Consider the following 24,373-nt stretch of genomic DNA (forward strand, 5'->3'; position numbering starts at 1 on the left):
AGTCACTACAAAGTCGACAGCGCCCTCTGCTGGCTACAGCTGTCCACGCAGCACCTGGAAACCAGCGGCTCGGAAAAGGATCTGACTCCTGTTCCTCAGGCTCCAGTCAGGCTCTCCCGAACCTCATCAGATCCACTAGGCACCCCGGTGTCTGCTGCTCCGGCAGCCACAGAGCTACTCAGCACCAGGTCTGTGGTGCCACCAGATCCCACTTGACTCTTTATTAATTTTTAAAAATCATTTTATTGGGGGCTCATACAACTCTTATCACAATCCATACATCCACCAATTGTGTCAAGCACATTTGTACATTTGTTGCCATCATCATTCTCAAAACATTTGCTTTCACTTGAGACCTTGGTATCAGCTCATTTTCCCCTCCCCCACAAACAATTGGTAATTTATAAATTATTATTTTTTCATGTTTACACTGTCCGACATCTCCCTTAACCCACTTTTCTGTTGTCCATCCCCCAGGGAGGAGGTTATATGCAGATCATTGTGATCAGTTCCCCCTTCCTCTCCCACCTTCCCCTTCCCCTCCTGGTATCACTACTCTCATTATTGGTCCTGAGGGGTTATCTGCCCTGGATTCCCTGTGTTTCCAGCTCTTATCTGTATCAGTGTACATCCTCTGGTCTAGCTGGATTTGTAAGGTAGAATTGGGATCATAATAGTTGGGGGGGAGGAAGCATTAAAGAACTAGAGGAAAGTTGTATGTTTCATCGTTGCTACATTGTACCAACTGGCTCGTCTCCTCCCTGTGACCCTTCTATAAGGGGATGTCCAGTGGCCTGCAGATGGGCTTTGGGTCTCCACTCCACACTCCCCCTCATTCACAATGATATGATTTTTTTGGTTTTTGATGCCTGATCCCTGATCCTATCGACACCTCGTGAATACACATGCTGCTGTGCTTCTTCCATGTGGGCTTTGCTGCTTCTCAGCTAGATGGCTGCTTGTTTCTCTTTAAGCCTTTAGGAAACCAGATGCTATATCTTTTGATAGCCGGGCACCATCAGCTTCCTTCACCACATTTGCTTATGTACCCGCTTTGTCTTCAGCGATCATGTCGGGAAGGCAAGCATCAAGGAATGCCAGTTTAATAGAACAAAGTGTTCTTGCATTGAGAGAGTACTTGAATAGAGGCCCAATGTCCACCTGCTACCTTAATACTACACCTATAAATATACGCACATGATCTATTTCCCCATCGCCATATATAAATATATATACATATGTACATGCCTATATTTAGACCTCTATAAATGGCCTTTGCCTCCTAGTTCTTTCCTCTTTTTCCTTTTACTTTCCTCTTGCCCACTTGACCTCTTAAAGAGGGTTCATGGAGGGCCCAGAACGTTCCATACTAGCTGCATACTCTTCCGGTGGCTCCTGCCAAGATCAGGCTAAATCAATGAGTCGCTGGGGAGAGGTGACCGTGTATTCTCAAAAGGAGCCTGTACAATGTTGTCTATACAACAAAGACCAACCTGACTGGTGGGCCACAACAAGAGTCCTGTCATCTAGTCCCCCGCCTCCCCCTACCTGGCCCAAGTAAGGGCAATTGAGATGGAATGAATAAAGGTTATTTAAAACCGTTTGGTTTGGGGCTGAGCCCTCACCCTAATGTCGCCCCAAATTTAAACCTAATTCTAATTCTATCCCTTGACCAAACTCTACCATCTAATCCTAGATCTAGACCAAATCCAAACCCTGCTATTAGATGTGGTCTAATACTAATGCTAGCTTTAACCTTAACTGTACCCTTGGCCCTAACTGTAGTTCTCACCCTCCCCCTCCCCCTCCTCCTAACGCTAAACCTGGTAAATATAACTTTATCACTAACACACGTACTAAACTTAAGCGGATCCTGGAAAGGATCCTAGAGAAAAAAAGAACGCTGTAATTTGACAGAGGTGAGGCTTTAGTTGTTAAAGCAACAGTGGTGCTCTGTTGACTGGGATAGAATTAGAATTCAGTCTCCGAGGGGCAAAGCTGACCCAAGGAAACATTTGGCAATATGCACTGTGGGTCAGACATTGGGCTCTTACCTGCAACATCAGCAGTTCAAACCCACCAGCGAGGTATGAGAAAGCTGAGGCTGGCTGCTCCTACAAAAATTCATAATTTCAAAAACCACAGAGAGGGTCACCAAGAGTTGGAATCAACTTGATTTTCAGTTGTCACAACTTGGAAGGTGAAGGGCAGGTGCTACTGGTACCTAGCACTTGCACCTCATCATCCTTTGAATCTAACTGGGAAGTGCAGGCGCAGATCATTTCTCCTCTATTTTCAGAAGGGTGATGGTTTGGGGAACAAGGCTCCTTGGAGGAAAGGGAGCAAGACCTCATGGGGCTTTGGGGAGGAGTGCTTCGGGCAGTCAGGAAAGAACACTAGGGAAGGCGCTCTCAGAAACTGGGAGCGATTAGACAGGGAGCAGCAAGGTGCCAAGACAGCCTGGATCTTGTGAGCTGGCACATGCAGGGAGGGTATCAACCACCAAACGAAACCCCCTGCCATCAAGGCGATCCCGACACAGCAGCCCTGTGGAACTGCCCTGCAGGGTGTCCAAGGCCGTGATCTTGATGGACGCAGACTGCCACTGCTTTCTCCCACGAGCGGCTGTTGGGTTCAAAGGGCCTTCGCAGATGAGCACTCAGCTGCTGGCCACCAGGGCTCCTTATCCACCACCCAGAGAAGTAATCAGCCCTAGGGCTCATGGTGCTCAAGGGGAGAAAAGATGACCCCTTGGTTATGGGAGCCGTCCAAGAGAACAATGGTCCTCCTGGGAACAGGCTTCAGGCGGATTTTAAAAGCTGACCGGAACATTCTACGGCTTAGCCAAGCCCTTCATCTCATCAATGAGGAAACAGAGCCTGGGAGTCTGGGTGACTCAGTATGGTCCCCTAACTAATGGGGACAGAGCCAGGGTCCAACTCCAAGCCTTTGGACTCCGGGTCTGTATCCCTCTGTAGCCAAAGCACATAGAACACCTAGTTTTGAATGGCCCGTGTTCACTCTGGCTCAACTGCTCTTCATCTGAGCGACAGCGGAAGTCGCCAGCCAGGCTCAGGCCTGGGTTCCCAAACCAGGCCCCGTGGAACTAGAGAATCCTGGGTGCCGACTCTGCTCCCAAATCAAGTGATTCACTCTTTCCCAACTTGAAGGGCGTGGGGTGTAGAAGGTAACTGGGGAAAACTGGCTCTTTTTTTCTTTTTAACCTTCTGTTTTTCCTTTTTCTTTCTTCCTAGACAATCTATGGCTTCAAACTCAAAACTCACTACTATCACGTTCATAATTCATGGCGACCTAAGGACAGGTAGAACTGCCCCAGTGGGTCTCCAAGACTGTGACTGTCAACAGGAGTAGAAAGCCCCATCTTTCTCCCAGGAAAGTACCTGGTGGTTTCAAACTGCTGACCAATTTGTAACCACAACACGACCAGGGCTCCCGCCTAAGGTTCCCCAAACCACCAATACCAGCTAACATCACACACCCCACCAAATAAATGCAGTTTCAGTAATCACATTTGGGGTGAGGTCGTTAGACAAAAAAGGATCCCCACCTCTGGTTTAGAGCGAAATCTAGAAAGTTCCAGCCTGCTGTTCTGAACTCAGATGAGGTCAGTGGTTTGCTAACAATCTTGAAGGCCGGAAGCGTGTCCATACAAGCTGCTACTGTGGGGACAAGGAAAACCACCTGCTTGGGGGACGAAACGAACCTGCAGTTTTGGTTGGAATTCCAAAATGTTCTCATAGGGAACCTGACTGAGGCCAAGAGAAGGTAGGTACTTGCCCAGAAGGCACAGAATCGGTCACCAGCAGGGCTGGAATTCAACCCAGGCCCAATTCAACCTATACCCTTAATCGATGCGTGATGCAGCCATCTCTTTAAGAAACTCAGGACCACATGAAGGGGGTGTCCGGGGTGGCGGGGGGGGCTGAACAGAGCCATTGACCTCCACTCCCTCCTAAAGCCCTGAGAAAATAATTAAGGGGAATCTTTCTAAATTTCATTTTGTAAAATGTTGTTACTGTTGTTAACACACATATACTCAAAGTACATGCCAAGTCAACCATGTGCTAAGTTGGGTTCTCCAGAGAAGCAAAAACCAGTGACACTTGTATATGTTTGTAGATAAATAGATTGATATCGATAAATAAATGGCTTACACAGCTGGAAAAGTAGGGGAAGGCCAGCCTGGCTCAATTTGCGGTTCTCCTGACTCATGGAAGCTGGCCAACAGGGAGCAAGATGTCCAAGCAGAGGTGGCAAGGGTGGAGGTGGGGGCGCACAGGCTGGCAGATGCAGAGGTAAATGCATCTGCCATCAGCAGTCTGACGGCTCCAGAATCTGCAGACCCTCCCAGGTAAGGCAATAGGAGACGGAGGAGCCAGACGCCAGCTCCCGCAAAAGGCCAAGAGCCACCAAGGAGCCCACTCTGCTCAGGCTCTTTCTTAGACAAGGCCACACCGTCAAGGAGGTGTCATCAGGCTGGAACTTCACTGATAGGTCGGCCTCCAGGCCCGTCATTACCCAGGGAAGTCTAACAGACGGAATCCCGAACCATCACAGACGTCTCCACACATGCCACTCAGCGACACCCATCCTGTCCTTCGAGTGAGTCTCGCAGGTCCCCACCCCCTGCCCTGTTCTGAGTCACTCCCCCCTCCTGAACAAAGACCCCCTGCCCTAGACAGTCCTGTTGTCCGCAGGGCCGCTGTCAGCTCGACCTCATACAGATCTCAAAAGAACAGAATGTTCAAGGTAGTGTTTTTGCTCGTCAAGCTAAACCAGTGCTTGTTGTTTTGCTTTGGTTTTTTTTTAATATTTTCTGTTTAAGGCTGAAGAACGACCTTTGTTGTTGTTAGGTGCCATCAGGTCTCAGTCACAGTTTTTCTCGAATTCAAGGGGGGAAAAAAAGAGCCTCCTATATCTGACCACAGAGTTCTAATAAATGTTCATTGTTGGGAGGATAAAAGTCTCGGGACAATAGTCTCAGGAGTTCATCCCCCTTCGTGGTGCCAGAAAGTCCTCCAGAACTTGAAACTGTCCCACGGTTCGCGGAGGTGGTTTTCCATGCAGGCATGAACCCCTCCGATCACAAGAATTGGAGCAGAGGGAATAGCAAGGCAGCAGGGAGCCTGAAGAGACGGGGGTGGGGTGCTCACTGACCACAGCCTAGGCAACTGCATCCTAACCCTGGAGCAGAGAAAGACCCTGGTGATCCCAAGGAAGCCCAGGAGCTCAGCACCTTCGGGTGGGAGCAAAGGTGGAAGTAAAAGCAGCCTCCTCCCTGAAAATGTATTGAAGAGCAGTACGCAGCCCAGATCCGCTTCCCGCTCTACATAGCCAGGTGACTGCCTTCGAAGCCAGAGGCCCTCTCTGGACAAGTTTAACAAGACAGGCTCCTTATCTACTGTGGTTCTTCTAGCCAAAGTCTTTCACTCCCATCACACGTCCTTTCTTTGCATAGGTCTGATAAGAAGGTGGGAGAAAGATACTGTAAGGATCCACCTGTAATTGCGAATAGGATTCCCTGGAGTGTTCTTCTGCTGTGTCAAAAATGGGAAGCAGGAAGAGGGGGGCTCATGACCAGCAATAGCCAGGAGTGGAGCATGTCCTCTAGACCCCAGACCCTTGCACAGTGGCCCTCCTGGATCCAGAAGAGCAGCAGCACAATGAGGTGTCAGAGCACGGAACTGGGGGTGGACTTCCCGACCCACGGGGCAAGACAAGCTGCATGCCTCTGTGCAGGAAGCTGGCATGTGGAGGGGGCATCCCCGGGCACTTAATTGGCTTGCTGACCCACGGAAGCCAAGCTGAGTGCCTTCCGGCTGAGCCTTACTGGAGGGAGCACATAATTCAGGGGGCTGGGCTTGCTGAATGCCTTCCAGTCTGAGGCTGAGAGCAGAGTGGCATGCCTCCTGGGCATTGATTAGCCATCAGTCCTGAAAGAATTTTGTGACAGGCACGGACTGAGCAACTCTCACCCGCCTTGCAGTTCGTTAAACTGCCTTAATCACCCCCCTCCTTCATCATGAGTAGGGTCTTGAGTTGGTGTGGCCACTGCGATGAATTGGAGAATCGACAGGAAACAGTAGAAAACCGCGTGTGTGTGCTCCAGTGCACGCCCAAGCAGTGTTCTGTCAAACCTGACTTACACCATGCGAAGTGGACCGGTAGATGAAAACCAGAATCGCAGGCTCTCCTAGCTGTTGGGTCTGGCTCGTCGATACAGCGGAGGAGACAGAGTCCACTCACACAGTCGTGTAGTCCCTCTGTCCCCACGTGAGCAAGACCTCCAGCCCCGGGTCACCACCTGACCCACCCCGATGCTGCTTGAACCCAGCCTCTTACCTGCCTCTGCATTTCTTCAACCTGCCTCTGGGGGATGCTCTGCAGGATACTATAGGTGTCCGACATCTTTTCTTCTGGTACAACCACCGATGCTCTGGGGACATAAACAGACAGCCTGTCGTCCTCACAAGCAGCAGCGAGGCCCAGCGCTCTTCAACCCCGCCGCCCGGCCCTCCCCTTCCGCCTGGCCGAACTTTCCAAAAGCGTTCCTGGTGCTCACTCAACCACTCAACTGCTCACGTGCACCGCCCCTGCCCCCTGCGCCACCCCCACCCCCCCGCCCGCCCCCTGCACTCCGTCCAGGCTCTAGCCACTGTAGGACCCTTCCCATTGCTTGACCATGCCATGCTCTGCCCGTCCACAGGCCCTGGAGCATCCGTGCCCTATTCTTTCCTGGCCTCCGCTCCTTCTTTGAGCTAACCGTTCCCCTTCTCCCTTAACTACCGACTCCAATCTATCCATTATTCAGTCAAGGCACTTAAAAAAAAACCTTCGTGGAAAAATGGGATGAAAAGATCGTGGAAAGTTTCCTGGGACTTCCTGAGGCCCACTGCATGTACATATGGAGCGCCTACTATGTCCTGGGTGCTATCAAGACAACGGTGAACAGAGCAGGCCAGGAAGGGGAGAGAAATCCCCGGGACACCTGGGGGAAGAGTAGAGGACTGAGGTATCTGAGCCGAAGGACAGAGAAGTTAAGGGCCCTGCGGAAACCACCTGTCAGGCAGGTGCCAGGCACGGCAAGGAAACCCGTGAGGGCGAAGCAGAGGAAGCAAGGAGAGCCATGGGAGACGAGGGGAGAAGGGCAAGGGAGGGTCCTAGACCTCTGACTTTCAGACCTCTGTAAGGACTTCGCTCTTTCTGACTGGGAGATGGGAAGGCTTTAGAGGGCTTTGGGCAAAGGCATGGGTGGCAATTCTATGATTACGTCCCAGGCTCATTCTGCCTGCAGGGCTGAACAAGCCACAGGAATGAAGGTCTTTGAACTGCTGGGAACCGGTGCAGCCGTGCCCCACTTGTGGGCTGCAATGAGTAGGGCTAAGGGGAATGCGGAGAATGACAGGCTGAAGCACTGGAGTGTGCGACACACTCGGCAGGGGCGTGGCGAGCCTTTCAAGAACATAATGGTGGCATTGGATTACTGCCAGAAAGGTGGAGAGAGACTTACATTCAAAGTAGGTGACAGGCTGCCATCGCTGAGGTGGGCGCTGCTATTTCTGACACTGTCCGTCAAGAAATGTGGTTGGCAGGCAGCATACGGGAGAAGCCCAGGCTTCCTACTCCCGTAAAGAGTTACACTCTTGGGCAGCCACAGAGGCAGGTCAGCCCTGTCCTCTAAGTTGAAATCGACTCAGTGGCACTGAGGATACAGATGGGAAACTGAGGCTCAGAAGAGATGACGTCATTTTCCAGGCTCACAGAGCTAGCCAGCACTAGCTTCAGAGCTCCACTGTGTATCCACAGTCACAACTACTCAAAACCACAAAGCCAAGCTCACTACCATCAAGTGCATGCTGACTCGTTCCGACCTGGAGGTCAGGGTAGCACTGCCCCTGTGGGTTTCCATTTCCGAGGCTGGAACTCTCTATGGGAGGGGAAAGCCCCCCATCTGTCCCGCTTGGAGCGGCCGGTGGTTTCTAACTGCTGACCTTGAAGTGAGTGGCTCAATGCCTAACCACTATGCCACCAGGAACCCTTACAACTACTCAAGGAGCGCCTGATCCTTGTAAGACTCTCCTTCCCATCTCAGCTTAGAGCTGCTGCCCCTGTGACCCCCTGTGTGATCGGCCAAGGGGTGGAGAGGGGCTTGCCTTCCCCACTGGGTTCCGACTGCCTCAAGATCAAAGGGCCGACTTTCTGCACATGTGAGACGACGGCGGCGGCCCGAGTGAGCGAGTGAATGCGTTCAGCTCAGGTGGTTCAAACGCCCGTGGTGCTCAGACTGGGAGAGAAACATCAGAGTTGGGAACAGAGGATGCAATTAAGCATTGGAGGCAAGGGCATGCCTGAGACACATTAATATCGATATAAAAGGAACTAATTTTCAATCATGTTTCACCTTCAAAGCAAGCAGAGAAAAGAGGAATCGTTGCGTTCATGGCAGTACTGACCAAGCAAAAGCCAGCCTGGGCATGTTCCTCAGCATCTGTCCACGTGCAGACACTCGACCCTGAGCCGGTACAAAAGGTAGATTCAACAGTGACTCTGGAGCTGGGGATGCGGGATGTTGTGGCTACAAATCAGAGCCAAGGAGGCTTTAGAAAGTCAGACCCCCTGGGATCTGGTCAAGGAGCCCTAGTGACACAATGGTTCCAAACTGGGCTGCAAACAGTAGGGTTAGCAGTTCAAAACCACCGGCTGCTCTGAGGGAGGACGGCAAGGCTTTCTGCTCCTCTAAAGAGTTAGGGTCGCAGAAATTCACGGTGGTAGTTCTACCCTGTGCTATGAGTCGGCATCGACTATGGCAGCAAGTCTGGGAATAGGGTCCAGGAATTGTCTTTTTTTTCTTCTTCAAATCCTTCCTGGTGATGCAGTGGGTTATACATTGGGCTGGGCTGCTACCCACAGTTCAAAACCCCCAGCTGCTCCACAGGAGAAAGATGAGGCTTTCTACTCCCATAAAGAGTTCCAGTCTCAGAAACCCCGAGGTAGGTCTAGTCTGCCCTGCAGGGTCGCCACGAGTTGGAATTGACGAGACAGCAGTGTGCTTGGTGAGGCGAATCTCAGCAGAAGTCCAGTTGAGAAAACCACCTCTGCAGGCCAGGGGTCAACCTTTCTTTCTTGCTAAGGGCAGGGGCATCAATATTGCTCATCTTTGTGCACCATACCATCTCTGTCGCAAGTACACCACTCGGCCCTGGGAGCACACAAGCAGCCACCGACGTTTAGTGAGTGGGCGTGTTTGTAAATAACACTCTTCATGCAAAAACACGTAGCCTGCCAAATGGGGGCCTCAGCTAGCCAGTCCCCAGCACTAGGTCCCTCCCCTGCCCCTCCTACAGGACAATGTGGCAGAAATGAACAGGACGTGTGGACCGCATGCATGCACTTCCAGGCCCTCTCTCCCTGCCCTCAAGTGGATAAGGACCACGGTGACGCTGGAAGACGGGGCAGAGCTGCCCCTGTGGGTTCTCCAGACTGCCACTCTTGACGAGAGTAGAAAGCCTCATCTTTCTCTCGAGGAGTGGCCGGTGGTTTCAAACTCTGCCGTTAGGGTCAGCAGCCCAGCGAATAACCACTACGCTACCAGGGCTCCTTCGGAAGTTCACTAGCGAGTAATAAAGGCCCACCTCTTCCAGTCAAGGACTTCCGAGAAAGGGAGGATGTAGGAGTCTGCAATGACCACGGGGACGCAGCCAGCCTGCAGCACATCACTCAGCGCCGCCTGGCCCAGCCTAGCGCCTCGAAGAACCACGCAGAAAGTCGCCTCCTGCGGAAACGTGAGCCAAGGCAGGTTATTAGAAAACCGCTCTGCCTATCTACCCCCTCTGACCTCGCAGACCCCACATTCCTGGAGCTGAAGCCACTCCTTGTACTGGATGTGGTCCACACTCAAGTTCACGGGAAACCAAAAGCCACACTGGCAGCTGGCTCCTGGTGGCCCCCGTGTGTCGGGGCAGGACTGTGCTGCACACGGTTGGAGGGAGGGGTTCTTGCCACCCTTTCTTCTGAGGCATCTCTGGGTAGACCTGATCCCCCAACGTCCCAGTTAGCAGCTCAGCCCATTAAACCTTCTGTACCACCCGGGGACTTCCAGGTTCCAGGTAGCTAATTTGAACTTATTTCTTAGAGCCCTGACCACTTGTGGGCTCTACCCCAGCCCCACCCCCCATGCCCACACACAGTGAAATGTCCACTCAGGTAACTTGACCCAAGAAAGCTAGAAGGTAATAGCTCACACCAGCAGGACTTGAATCATTTAACCACCGGCTTTTGCAGTTCCATGCTTCTGTCTAACTTCAAGGCACCACTGTGAGCATTGGGAAAATGTTCAGAACCAACGTCAAAAGTCTTCCGCTGGCCATTCAGTGGCCTGACTTCCCAGAGACTGATTGATCTCTTTTGCCTTAAGCCTTAGGTCAACACATCACAGCCCAGTCTGAGCGTTTCTTCCAGTGCCCGTCCCAGCCGACCCTTGGCCTCTGTTCTGGGTGTGTCCCCGTGCTCTTGAGGGCTCTCTAGAGTCCCCTCTCCCCATCTCTATTCCCCACAGAACACAGCAGTGCGCTTTGTACATAGAGGACGCACGCTACACAAAGACAATGGCTTGAAAAGACACTACTGTGGTGAGCTGCCACGGAATTGGTTGCAAACCGTAGTGAACCCATGGGTGACAAAAGTTAACATTGGGCGACAGCAGTTCTCAACCTGTGGGTCGGGACCCCTTTGGGGGTCGAACAACCCTTTCACAGGGGTCACTTGATTCATAACAGTAGCAAAATTACAGTTAGGAAGTAGCAACGAAAATAATTTTCTGTTTAGGGGTCACCACAACACGAGGAACTACATGAAAGGGTTGCGGCATGAGGAAGGTTGAAAACCACTGTTGTACAAGGAAAAGCAAGTTTCAGAGCCTCCTCTGACATCCGCTTTGATCTTTTCTTTCCTGTCTTTTAAGCAACGTTTTGCCTTCTTCGTGAATGATGGTCTAGATGTCCTCCCACTGCCCATCAGGTCTTCTGTCATGAGTGCTCATTGCAGCAAATCTGTTCTTGAGATTCAAGTGGGATACCTTACAAATCCGGCTAGACCAGATGATGTACTCTGGTACAGATAGCAACTGGAAACACAGGGAGTCCAGGGCAGATGATCCCTTCAGGACCAGTGCTGAGAATGATGATACCGGGAGGGCAGAGGGAGGATGGGGTAGAAAGGGGGACCAATTACAAGGATCTACATGTGACCTCCTCCCTAGGGGACAGACAACAGAAAGTGGATGAAGGGAGTCATCGGACAGTATAAAATATGACAAATTAATAATAATTTATAAATTATCAAGGGTTCATGAGGGAGGTGGGAGTGGGGAGGGAGGGGGGAAATGAGCTGATATCAAGGACTCAAGCAGAAAGCAAATGTTTTGAGAACGATAATGGCAACAAATGTACAAATGTGCTTGACACGATGGATGGATGGATGGATGGATTGTGATGAGTTGCACAATCCCCCAATTGGCAACAAATGTACAAATGTGCTTGACACAATGGATGGATGTATGGATTGTGATGAGTTGTACGAGCCCCCAGTAAAATGATTTAAAAAAAAAAGAAAATATTAAAAAAAATTCCAGTGGGATACACTGACGGTCATAATGTTGGCTCTTGTGGACTTGTTTTAGTTTTCTTCAACTTCAACCAGAACTTACATATAAGCAATTGATGGCCTGTTCCAGTCAGCCCCTGGCCTGGCTTTAGCCGCTGAGATTGAGCTTCTCCATCATTTCTTCCCACAGATGTAGTGATGTGATTTCTGTGTATTCCACCTGGAGAAGTCCACACGTACAGTTACCTTTTGTGGTGTTGCAAAAAGGTATTTGTGATGAAGAAGTCGTTGGTTTTGCAAAACTCTATCATGCCATCTTTAGCTTGGTTTTTATCACAAAGACTCTATTTTCCAACTACTGTTCCTTCCAGCGTTTGCATTCCAATCGCCAATTAGTTATCAATGCATCCTGGCGGCATGTTTGATCGATTTCAGGCTCAAGACATTGGTCGAATTCTTTAACTTCTTTGGTGGTACTGAGCCCTAGTGGCAGAGTGGGTTAGGGGCTGGGCTGTTATGCACAGGGTGAGCGGGTAGGAACCACCCGCTGCTCCCCAGGGGGAAATACCGTTTTCTGTGCCCATCAAGTGACTGCCCCACAGGCAGAGTTGTAAGGTTTTCTTCTGAACTTCGGTGGTTGGTGCACACATTTGAAGAAAAGTCCTATTGACTAGATCTCCTTGTTTGTGGGTAGACATTATCCTCTCACACACTGTACTTCAAGATAGCTCTTGAAACACCCTTTCTGATGATGAATGTAACACCGTCATCAGATAGTGCCATCCCTGGCAGAGTACACCATGCAGTTTTCTGATTCAAAATGGCCAATACCAGTCCATTCCTGCTCACTAACGCCGAGAATATCGATCTCTATGAGTTCCATTTCAATTTTGATGACTTCCAATTTTCCTAGAGTCACACTGCCTTCATTCCAAGTTCCAATTATGAATTGATGCTTGCAACTGTTTCTTCTCGCTTTGAGCAATGCCCCATTAGCAAATAGAGGCCCTGAAGGCTTTCCCCGTCTGCATCATTATGGCCGACTCTCCTTTGAGAAGGCAGCTCCTCCGCAGTCGTATTGTCAGTGCCCACGCTGAGGGCTCATCTGGCGCTGTTCTGAGTCTGTGCACGAGGTTTTCAGTGACCAGCAATGTGCTGATGCTACCCAGCGGGTGTCAGTGGTAATGCCTCAGACATGGACAGCCTGCTCCTTCTTTCTAGTCTGTTCTCAGTCTGGAAGCTCTGTGAAGCCTGTTCACCTTGGGGGCCCTGCAGGTGTTTGAAAGGCCAGTGCCCATAGCTTCCAGCATCACAGCAACAGGCAAACCGCCACAGTGTGACAAAGTGACAGGCACGTGGTGTTGAAAAGACATTAAGACAGACAAATTCCACTTAGAAACCATAAAGCCAATGAAAGCAAAAAGGCTTCCTCCTCCTCCTCCTCGCCTTTAAACCGTCCATGTGAGCATGTTGGGACTCACTCTGGTTGTTCTTTGTTGGCCATAACTAAGCGCACGAGAGCCTGTTAGAAGCCCTTTCCGGTCATTTGATCCTGACGCACACCCCTAAGCTCACTGACGGCTTATGTCCTCCTCTGCTGAGGCCAGCAATGCCGTACGGTCACTACTCGTGCTCCAGCTCTTTCCAGAAGTGGGGTGGAACGTTTCCAGAGATGCAGAATGAGGGCCCCACAGGAGAAAGCCCACTGCCCTGGGCAGGCCAGGGTAAGAAAGCCCCTCACTGGCCACCCCTCAGTGTCTCTCCATTTTACCTTTTCAGGAGAGGAAAAGAAAAAATGGGGGTTGGGAAATGGGAGCAGGAATTAAAAAGAAAAGTAAAATGAAACTGTTTAACCTTGAAATGGAGAGAAAAAGAAACATTCATATATATATATATATATATATATATATATATATATATATACATGGAAACGCAATCCTCCAAGCTCCTCGGGGATAAACAAGGAAGCAGCCAGTGTGGACATATGGGCGCCCCTCGAGGCCAGGTGGAGTGGCCTGACCTGAGAGCCGGCCTCCAGCTGTGGCCCCACGAGCCGATAGCCATGCTTCCTGTCTAGACAAAGGTCACCAGGAGACCGCTCCTCACCACTGTGATCAGTCAGACATTCCAGAGGGGAACGCAGCACTTTCTGCGGGAAAGTATTCATAATCTCAGCATGGGCCAACTCTTTGGAGATTAAAAAAAAATTGCGCCAACCAGCTCCTTGCTATATGCATGGCTCCCTGAATGAATCAGTGCGCTTTTAAAAAGTATCCCAGTGACTAGAACCTTGGTGTCCCCTTTCCCAGCCGCTGTGCCGTAGTATGTCAGGCAGGGACGCTGCTGCTGCTCCTCCGCCTGGGGCTTTGGGGCCAGCCAGTCCCAGGACGCTACCAGTGACCTGCTTGTCATTATTGCTAGGTGCGGTCCAGTCACTTCCGACTCACCGTGACCCTAGACCAGTGATTCTCAACCTTCCTCATGCCTCGACCGTTCATACAGTTCCTCGCGTAGTGGTGACCCCCCACTCCCACCCCCGCCACCCAACCAGAAAATCATTTTCATTGCTACTTCATCACTGTCATTTTGCTACTGTTATGAGTCAGGCGACCCCTGTGAAAGGGTCATTGGACACCACCCCCCCAGCGGGGTCGCGACCCACAGGTTGAGAACCACTGCCGTCGTACAACGGAAGTCAACACTGCCTGGTCCTGCATGGCCATCCTCATAATTGTTGGGTTTGAGCCCACTGCTTCAGCCACTGTGTCATCCCATCGTGTGGAGGGTGCTGTTCTTGTTCGCTGGCCCTGCACTTGACCGAGCATGTCCTTTCTCCAGGGACTGGTCTCTCCTGATGGGAAGACCAAGGCACACAGATGAAGTCTCGCCATCCTTGCCGCTATGGAGCTTCCTGGCCGTCCTTCTCAAGAGACAGATGTCCTGGTCCTTCCGACAGCCCATGGTGACAGAGCACTCCTCATCCAAGAGAGACTCCTTCAGTCATCTGTACGCCGTGCCCTCCTTTCACATGCACATGAGATGAAAATGCCGGGGTAGGTCAGGTGGACCTCAGTCCCCGAGGCGACACCTTGCTTTTCACACTTCAAAGAAGTCCTGTGCAGATTTGCCCGATGAGCTGCATTGTTGGATCTCTTGACTGCGGCGTCCATGATGAGCACTGGCTGTGGATCCAAGCAGGATGAATTCCCTGGTAACTTCCATCTTTTCCCTGTTTGTCATGATGTTACCAATTGGTCCAGTTGTGTGCCTTTCTTTCCCTGACAAAAAGCCAGAACACAAGACAGGCCTTCTCGCTTAGCACCACATGGTCTTCTAGACTTCACCTGGAAGGAGAAGCTCCCACACTCACCTGCAGCACCTGGGGGTAGTCAAAGACTTGGTGCTTGTGGCAGCGCTTGCGAACGGCCAGGACGCCCTCCGAGAGGTTGGTGCACTTATCCAGAACCATCACGGCGTCTCCGTGCTTGGCCTGGAGGGCTTCCAGTTCCTCCCTGAACTCGGGATGCAGGCCCATCTGAGACGAGAGGAGGAAGTACCGCCGGGCGCTGTGGGAGAGAAAGTGACAGGGAAGTTGCAGCAGCACACATTAGACAATGCCAGTGGGCACTAAACTTAGGGCCGTGCGCGTGTGGGTGATGCCACCAGAAGGGCAACATGAGGCTGCACTTGAGAAAGAGCCGGAACTCCACCTTCTGTGAATCCACACCCCACCGTCTTTGGGGGTGAGGGGAACGGAGAAAAGGAAGGGATACTGTCCTTCATTTCTTAGACTCTGGAGCCCTGGAGACACGGATGTAATGCTCGCCTCTGTATCAAATCAATGGGTCCATCCACCAGCTACTCCTCAGGAGAAAGACGAGGCAGCCTGTGTATGTAACGATGAGCAGCCTTAGAAACCCCGCGGGCAGTTCTCCTCGGCCCTGCGGTGTCCCTCTGGGTCAGAACCCAAGAAAGAGGGCGTTATCTGCCAGGAGTGATGGGGGCGGGGGAGATGGGATGGCAGTGGAAGGATGACATCAGGGGCCAGAATCTGGGTGATGGGAGGAGGCTCCTCTGGGCCATGAAGGGGACAGTGGCAACAGCGAGGTTTAATGACACAGAAAATCCCACTGACTTTTAATGGAGTCCAGCTCTGTAGGACAGGGTAGAACTGCTCTGTGGGGTTTTCAAGGCCGAACATCTTTATAGAGATCAGATATAAACAGCCACCTCTTGTTCCCTCAAACTGCTGACCTTTCAGTTCTCAGCTGAATACTTAACCACTACACTACCTAGGCTCAGTTTAAGTGACCGTTTTAGCTTTGCGCTGCTAACCCCAAGGTCAGTGGTTCAAACCCACCAGTTGCTTTGATGGGGAAGGAGGAGGCTGTCAGCTCCTGTAAGGATTTAGAGTCTTAGAAACCCTAAGGAGCAGTTCTACTCTGACCTACAGGGTTGCTTGTGAGGGCACCTTATATGCATATGTGCAGATACTGAGGACAATGGGACACAGATTTCTCACAGTCAGGATGAACCCACACCTACGGAGAGAGAGACCCCGAGCTCTCCTGTGCTGCGGGCAGGAACTAGCCACATCCACAAGAATCCAGAGTTTTCAGCATACATTCCATCCCTCCATCCCTGCCCCCGAGGTGCCATCAGTTGATTCTGACTCACAGCTGTCACAGGGACCCTACAGGGCAGGGCAGAACTGCTCCATAGGGTTCCTAAGACTGTAAACAGTGATGGCAGCAGGCGGGCTCATCTTTCTCCAGTGGAGTGGCTTCGAACCACTAACCTTTCAGTGACCTCTAACCAATGCGCTCCCGGGGCTCCCTCCATATGCAGGTGTACAGAGAGATCTTTATAGATACAGAAATAAATACAGGTGGTGATGTGTATGGGGGTGTTGTGTGTGTGTGTGTGTGTGTGTGTGTGTGTGTGTGACTGCTGTAAAGAAAGACGCTGGCTCAGATTTCACCAGCTCTGTTTCAGACCCTCAGCAACTGAGGTCACGGGGTCTCCAGCCATCACTTGTCTTCAGCGTCCGTGTGCAGATGTGAATGAGCCTGAAAACCTCCTGGCCTGGCAGTCAGCGGGAGGCAGGGCCCGTGTTCGTTTTAAGAAAATAAAAATGTTAAGGTGGACTTGTTTTTCTTTTACGGACTAAAACGTTACTAGCTCTAGCTTTCGAGTTCCCTCCCAGTGGTGCTGATATCTAAATTTAAATGAAAACCACGCTGAGAACTTGAAGTCTCCCTCACACAACAACAGCTGGAAACTCCCAGTTTGGTTCCTGTGGAGGGAGACCGACAAGAATTCCGGGGCTGGGCCGAGGCCAGCCCAGCTGTCGGAAGAGGCCTTCAATAGCAGCAATCTCCACTTCCCCTTTGGAACAAAAAACGTAGAGGGATTTAAAATAAAAACAATGTTCTCGCAGCTCCGGGCACTGAGATGTGGGAAGTCCTAAAAAGCGACTCTCACGACGACAAACCCACTGAAAACGCTGCTGTGGGGCCACCCGGCCTGCCTTCTCCTAACCCCTGAAAGGGCTGACCAGTCTGCTTGGGTTTTGTCACTACCTTTTGTCGGGTGGAGGGATGGGGAGGAGTCATGGGGGGCTACTGTTTGTCAGAGAAACACCACAACTGTGGAGCCAAACTGCCCAGCGGAGGTGTGCCAACTGGCCAGCCGGGGGAGGACCCTGTCCCCCAGATCCTGCAACTTCCTTCCCCCAAACAAACCAAACTTGCTGGCATGGGGTCAAGTCTGACTCCTTACAGGTCAGAGCAGGCCTGCCCCCTGTGGGTTTCCAAGATTTCAACGTACGGGAGTCGACAGCCTCCTCTCTCCCTGGGAGCTGGTTAGACACTCAGACCTTTAATGATCTACATAGGGCCTTTCTTTGTCCATCTGTATGGAAATGTTCGATTCTGACTCAGAGCCAGCCGACAGGGCTGAGGAGCACGGCCCGGTGAGTTCCGAGGCTGCACATCCTGACAAGCAGAAAGCCTCATCTTTCCCCTGAGGGGCAGCTGGTGGGTTTGAACCACTGACCTTGAAGTAAGCAGCCCTGTGAGTGGTCCACTATCCCACCAGGGCTATAGACATCTTAGAGAGTTTATATGAAATAAGAGAATACCACCACTACCACACGGTCAGTCTCTGAAAGGACTGATCTGAAAAGGCTTACTCTTTGGAGCAGTGTGTTCACCTGGGTTTGTTTTCAGAAATGCTTTCGCTTTTCAGGTTTCCCTCCCTGGGCTGAATGTCGAGCAGAGTTAGACTGAGAACCCATGGAAGCAGCGCCCAGGTGAGCAGGCTGGGTAAGCACTGCACGGCTACCTGAAAGGTCGGAAGATGGCATCCCGCAAGGAGCCCTCAGTGGGCCGGGAGATCTGCTCCCTAAAGCCATGGAGTGCAGCCCTCCACTGACCACAATCCTGGGTCATGGGGAGTTGGATAGGACCAGACGATGACGATGATGGGGCGATTATCAAGCAATAGTGTCAACATCACTGTGGCACCATTTGTATGCCACTCCAAGCCCAAACCAAACCCACTGCCAACTCATAGCCGCCCTATAGAGGGGGATACACAGCCCTCACCTGTCTCCTAAGAAGCAGTTGGTGGGCTTGAACCACTGACCTTGGGATGAGCAGGCCATCGCTTACGCCACAGCACCACCAGGGCGCCTTTCTTGTGTGGCACAAAAAACTCTCAAGAGCCACGGAGCCATTTCCAATGCATGGTGAGCCTACAGGCAGAGCAGACGTGCCCCTGTGCGTTTCCAAGACTGCAGACCTTCACAAGAGCAGAAAACCTCATCTTTCTTCCTCGGAGCAGCTGGTGGATTCAAACTGCCAGCCTTATCACTAGCAGCCCAAGGCGTAGCCAGCTCACCGCCCCAGGGCTCCTATGTGATTAGAATCCAGTAAAAATTCTGGGTGCCGAGTCTGGGGACATCCTGGTGACAGACAACACTTCACAGGCCGTCATCTTGCTGGGGGACGCGGCACGTCCTGCCTGAGAGGCGCCCCCAGAGGCGGCCACTGGAGCCGGCACCGCTCTGACCTGGACTTGCCCCAGGTCCTTGTCCCCTCAGCCTGTTCAGAGCTGTGACCACAACCAGGTGCCGTGCTAACATGGGGCAGAGCTGGGGGGGGGCCTCCGCCACGGCCACCTGCTCTGCGCGGGATGGGGCGAGCAGGGCCTGGACAGGGTGGGAGAAGAATGGGGACCAAAACGCAAAATCATTAACCTAAAAAGAAGCAAAGCCAGGCTTGCCCGGTGCTAAGGGGAACTCTAACACCAGCGAGAAGCACACACCTTTGAAGAAGGAGCCACTTCAGACCCAAAGGGCAGCCCTTCCCCAAGGACAGAGGCCTGAAGGGCTAGGAAAGGGGAGACATGGCAACAGGAAACACGGGGGAGGGGAGGCGATCGGAGTAGCGAGCACAGACGGAATCTCCACTTTCTTTTTTTTCAGCTTCAACCAACATTTCCCCACCTACTAAACAAAAGAAAGCCAACCCAGCACCGACAGTGGAACTGGCTCACAGCAACCCTGGAACCACCAGCTCACAGCTCAGACCTGCCCCCTTCCAAGGGTCTTCGAGGCTATGGTCTGCCCGGAAGTAGGCGGCCTCATCCCCCTCCCAAAGGGCAGCTGGTGGGTTTGAACCACTGACTATTTATGGCTGAGCACTTAACTGTACCACGAGGCTCCTTTCACAACTTGCTGCAATTCCTCATCTCTACTGCCCGGCCAACATGCCATGTGAAGATCCTGGGCCTGTGGCAGAAACCCCAGCTGTCCCCCAAGGGCCACCAGTCGGGCTACTCGCTGGCAGGGCTATGAAGCAGTTCCTTCCAGTTGCCCCCAGAGAGACGAAATCAGGATCTACATTTCAACTTAGGTACACAGAGAAATCAGCTGGGGCACCTGGGGGCTATACAACATGGACATAAGGCTGGGGCCTATCGGTGGGCCCCCACAGGAATGGAAAGAGCAGCTTTCCGGGAATTCAAGCCAAGACTAGAAGAGGGGACCAGCTCCATTGTGGAGGAGACGCTGGTAGGTCTGTTGGTGAGTATGGCGGGTGATTGGGGAGAAGTAGCCTCACAGCGGGGAAGGGATGCTAAACAATGAGCGTGGGGAACCTCGGGGGACAATGGGCCAGATTATGTGTTCCTGGGTAGACGCTACAAATATGTTTCTACCCAACTTTCAGTGAACCACGCCATGGACTGAGCACCGGGATGCTCATGGAAGCTGACCTTGCCGGCAGCATGGCATAACACAGGGGCTGCACCGAAGGACTTAACAAAGAGGCCCGGCTGAATGAACTGAACCCTGCCTTGAAGCTGCCTGCACCCTTGGACTGAGGACTGGGGGACTCGGACGGGAGAGGAAACAGAGAGTAGCTGCCCCAGAACTGTGGAAGTGGCAGTCATTGGACATTTGGGGGAACCCCTGGTTCGGTGGGTGTCCAATGGAAAGGGACCAAGGATCACCATCGATGTAGTACCTCTATTCCCATCTTGCAGTGGCATGACCGGTTCTGATCTGCACGTGGCAGACTTGATCTAGGAAGATCCCCCTGGCATCAATCCCCTGACTTAGGGTAAAAAGAGCCCAATCAAGGGGGTGATCGAACTGTATGGAGTCAAGCTCGTGGGTTTCAGCTCAGGGGGAAGCGGTACTGGCACAGACTCCTCACGCCGACAGTGCCGGCAGTTATGAGTCCTGGAGAATACTGATGATTCTAATAGTACAGTCGATGTGTAACGGGGGGTGCCTGACAATGCTGTACTTCTTTGTTCATATGGGTTTGGCTTCACTGCTTGTATGTGTGTGTGCTCTGTTTGTTTGGTTGCTGACTGGCTTACGGCTGCTTTTGGTGCAGTTGGTCTTACAGGGTTTTGATTTGATCCTATTACGACCGCCCGAGCAAACCAGAGACGTGCAAACCCCCTGGACAAGCAGATGGAGTCTAGGCTCCTCCTTCACTCTTTCCCCAATTCAAGAACAGATCATTCTGATACCGTAGCCCTGCTGAAAGGATCACTGAAGATGAGGGTGCTCTAACAAAGTGTGGTGAAGAAAGTAGACGATGCTCAGCTATCAATCGGAATAGTGTCTGGGGTCTTAAAGGCTTGTATTCAAGCAACCAGCAACTAAGAGAGGAGTCAACTAAGTCCACACGGAAGCCGCACACCAGCTTGTGTGATCCAAAGATGACAATCACAAAGCTTGAATATGGAGAAAAGTATCAGGGCTAAAATTATGAACACCCAATTTGTAGATGGTTATGGAGGACAGTGGGAGCCCCAAACCCATCTTCAGAGAATCTAGTCAGACTAAGCCACTAGCAAGTCCCCTCTAGCCACAGGTAAGAGTCTCGAACACCTTACTATCAAGCAGAGACCACTGTAATCTTGCTTATGCTGGATAGAATTCGATACTTGGCCAGTTGACCTCTATACACCCAACCCGAGTTTGTTCTAGGGGCAAATATCTCTTATTTGTCCCATGACAAAAATTTCTTCCCTAGCTTTTAAAAATATTGATGGTGTCTTTGCTTTCTTACTCGCTATTTTTTGATTATGATGATGATGATTTTATTCTTGCCACCTTATTTTGATTTTGGTTCTTATTGTTTCTGTTGGGTTTCCCAGTTTGTGAAGCACAGGAGTAGTGGATGCCTAGTGATAGTAACTGATACAAGGGTTGATGGGGGATGCAAGGGTGCACTGGGTCGCTGTGGGTCGGAGCCGAGTCTACAGCGTGAAACAACAACAGCATGCCTCGTGCCCCCAAAGGGGTGGCTCCAGTGGCTCCAACAGAGCGGTGGTGAGAGCCGGGTGAGGGCAGAGGAGACGGGGTGGGGGGTGGCAGCCACACCTGAGAACGTCTAGATGTAGAAACACACCCTGACCGAGCCTGCTGCCAGCGAGCCCATGCCGACTCACAGCGACCCCACAGGACAGAGTAGAACTGCCCCCGTGGCTTCCGAGGCTGGGACTCTTCATGGGAGCAGAAAGCCTCATCGTGCTCCTGTGGAGAAGCTGGTGGGTTTGAACTGCCGGTCTTGCTGTGAGTGGCCCAACGTGTCACACTGACTATTTTAATATAGAGAGTACAGAAGAGAAAAGGAGATCAGAGAGCCACCTCAATTCTGGCTTGGAAAACGTGCTCAGATGGCCTTGTGAATCTACTGAGATGGGGCTCCTCGCAGGTCAACAGGGCTGTGGACAGTGGTGAGGCACGGGCTCTCTGGCCTGTCACGGGCAGGCGCTGTGACGGCCGTAAGCCCCAGCGCACAGGACCTCTGCAGGGCTCAAGGCATCTGCCCAGGGGGAACACCTTACCCCGGTCCCTTCTCTGGAAGCTCCACCTCCACCGACAGGGGACTGTAGACAGGAATGCTGACGTCGTAGCCTTGTCGGTACGTCCACGTGGAAAAGCCACCGCCTGCCAGCAGGGCCCTGGAAGCAAAGGGAGGGGAGGGTGAAGGGTGAGAGTGAGGTCTTCATGCCTGGACAAGAAAAGTGCCCGTCCTGTTTGTGGTAGGCAAAGGAGAAGAGTCATGGAGTCCTAAACCAGGCCAACTACTGCTGCCCCAGTCCCTTCTCATCCAGGACGCTGTGGTCAGTGCCTATATGCACGTCTCCTGGACACCAGCTGAGCCACCCAACTTCCCTTGGGCCCACAAATCTGTCTTCCCTTACTTTTTAAACAAGCATCAGAGTCCAGAGCCAGTCTCTGGGATCCCAGTCCTTGCTTGCCAAACTCCCCAAACCAAACTCACTGCCATCGAGTCCAGGGCCTTCCTCTTTCCCGCTGCCCCTCCACTTGACCAAGCACGATGTCTTTCTCCAGGGACGGGCCTCTCCTGACAACATGTCCACAGTGTGCGAGGCGGAGTCTGGCCCTCCTCGCCTCTCAGGAGCACTCGGGCCGGACTTCTTGCGAAGCAGATCGGTTTGTCCTTTAACAGCCTGTGGCACTGCCGGTATTCCTCTGCAGCACAACGCACACACATCGATTCTTCTTCTGTCCTGCTTGTGCAGCGCCCAGCTTTCACACGCAATGGAAAACACCGCGGTGGGGTACTTGGGATAGCTGTTAAGGTGCTTAGGCATGAGTCTGGTTTGTGTTTTAACCATCTGTACAGTTCAGAGAGCCGCACTGACACTCTTCCCGGTGCAGTGATAAAATCTGGGGTTTCAACATAGTTCAGGGGGGAGGGGCACGGCTCAGATAAAACTGGCCCTGACTTGAGGCTAACGGACTCTGAGCAAAGGGTCCGCAAGGTCCCCTGAACTCACTGCTCTTCTTTGGGGCAGGTCTGGAGTTCCCTTCACAGGTTTAAGGCATCAGTACTTGTCTACACAGGAGATGTTTGGGGGGCGGGGAGATAAGCAAAGAGGAGAGATGTCAATGATAGTAACCATAGAATATTTCCGAGCACACTAAGGTCAGTAATGTATAGGACGCTCCCAAAACTCCAAAAAAACTCACTGCCAGCCAGTTGATGCAGACTCAGAGTGACCCCACAGGACAGGGTAGAACTGGCCCCTGAACATTTCCAAGACTGTAACTCTCTGAGGGATTAGAAGGGTGGGTGGTGGTTTCGAACTGCTGACCTTGCAGTTAGGTCCCACCTAAATTAAAATAAAATAGATCTGTGTGTATATGTACGTACAAGCCCACAGAAAGAACAGAAAAAGACATAGTATTTTAATAATGATTTATCTCTCAGTAGGAGCCCTGGCAGGAGAAAGACGAGGCTTTCTACTCCTGGAAAGAGTCACCGTCTTGGAAACTCACGGGGACAGTTCTGCCCTGTCCTCGAGGGCCGCTGGCAGTGGTGAAAGAGCTCTGTGACACTGCCCAAGCAGGGCAGAGAACCAAGGGGCCCTGTGGCTGAGAGGCGGAGGACCAGAGAGAGATCTGGGGGCAGGCATGGTTGGGAAGAGGCTCTGCTGAGCCAACAACTGTCCTGAGCATTTCTGATCTTGATTTAGAACCTGTTAACTTCCCTAAGAAACCCCACACTTGCACGGTCTGAGTTCTGTCTGGCCACAGCAGTGAACTGGCGAAGCCGGAAGAGAAGTAGTCTGATGAGAACTGGTAAGGAAGGTGGGAGGGTGGAGGGAGGCCTGACCTCTGACTCCCAGGAACTGCCTGGGGCTGACGAGGGTGATTCTCTTTCTCCCTGCTAAAGGCAGCTGAGGTCAGATGCCACCTCCACCACCTTTTCACAGTTTTGGAAACAAATAGAGACAGCAGGAACATTTATTCACTGAGCATTGTCTTAGATCTAGGTCCTTGGGTTTCTCTGAGTAAAATAATTCCGAAGTGAGCCCACCTATGGTTTTAGACTTCAGACCACACGAAGAGTTGAATCTCACCCATCTGTTTTCTAGCTGGGAGTCTTGGTGGCGTAGGGGGTTGGTCTGCCCGCTGCAAGATCTGCAGATTGAAACCACCAGCTCCTCTGAGCGAGAAAGACGAGGCTTGCTACTCCTGTAAAGATTCCCGGTCTCAGAAGCCCAGCGGCACTGTTCTAGCCAGTCCTACAAGGTCCCAAGGAGTCGGCATCAACTGGATGGCAGTTGCGTTTTGTGTTTTGCTTTCTAACTGCCGAATACTCTGATCTGCAGCTCCTTCCTAAATGAGGGCACCCCGGCTTCCTGGCCGTCTCCTCAGAATCCAGGAGCAGGACAAAGCGGGGGGTGGGGG

The 24,373-nt window shown here is 51.9% G+C and overlaps 1 protein-coding gene across 1 annotated transcript in view; it reads right to left on the reverse strand.

Moving 5' to 3' along the window:
- EXT2 (exostosin glycosyltransferase 2) overlaps positions 1 to 24,373 on the reverse strand; it is a 139,262-nt gene that overhangs the window by 109,279 nt on the left and 5,610 nt on the right. The window contains exons 3-6 of the mRNA XM_004708313.2: positions 21,997 to 22,113; positions 14,993 to 15,188; positions 9,654 to 9,793; positions 6,364 to 6,457 (exon numbers count right to left, since the gene is read on the reverse strand). Coding sequence (XP_004708370.1) covers positions 6,364 to 6,457; positions 9,654 to 9,793; positions 14,993 to 15,188; positions 21,997 to 22,113 — 547 coding nt within the window. The remainder of the gene's footprint in view (positions 1 to 6,363; positions 6,458 to 9,653; positions 9,794 to 14,992; positions 15,189 to 21,996; positions 22,114 to 24,373) is intronic.

This window comes from Echinops telfairi, unplaced genomic scaffold, assembly GCF_000313985.2.
Source record: "Echinops telfairi isolate 266 unplaced genomic scaffold, ASM31398v2 ScPeMD7_60;HRSCAF=208, whole genome shotgun sequence".
Taxonomy (NCBI): domain Eukaryota; kingdom Metazoa; phylum Chordata; class Mammalia; order Afrosoricida; family Tenrecidae; genus Echinops; species Echinops telfairi.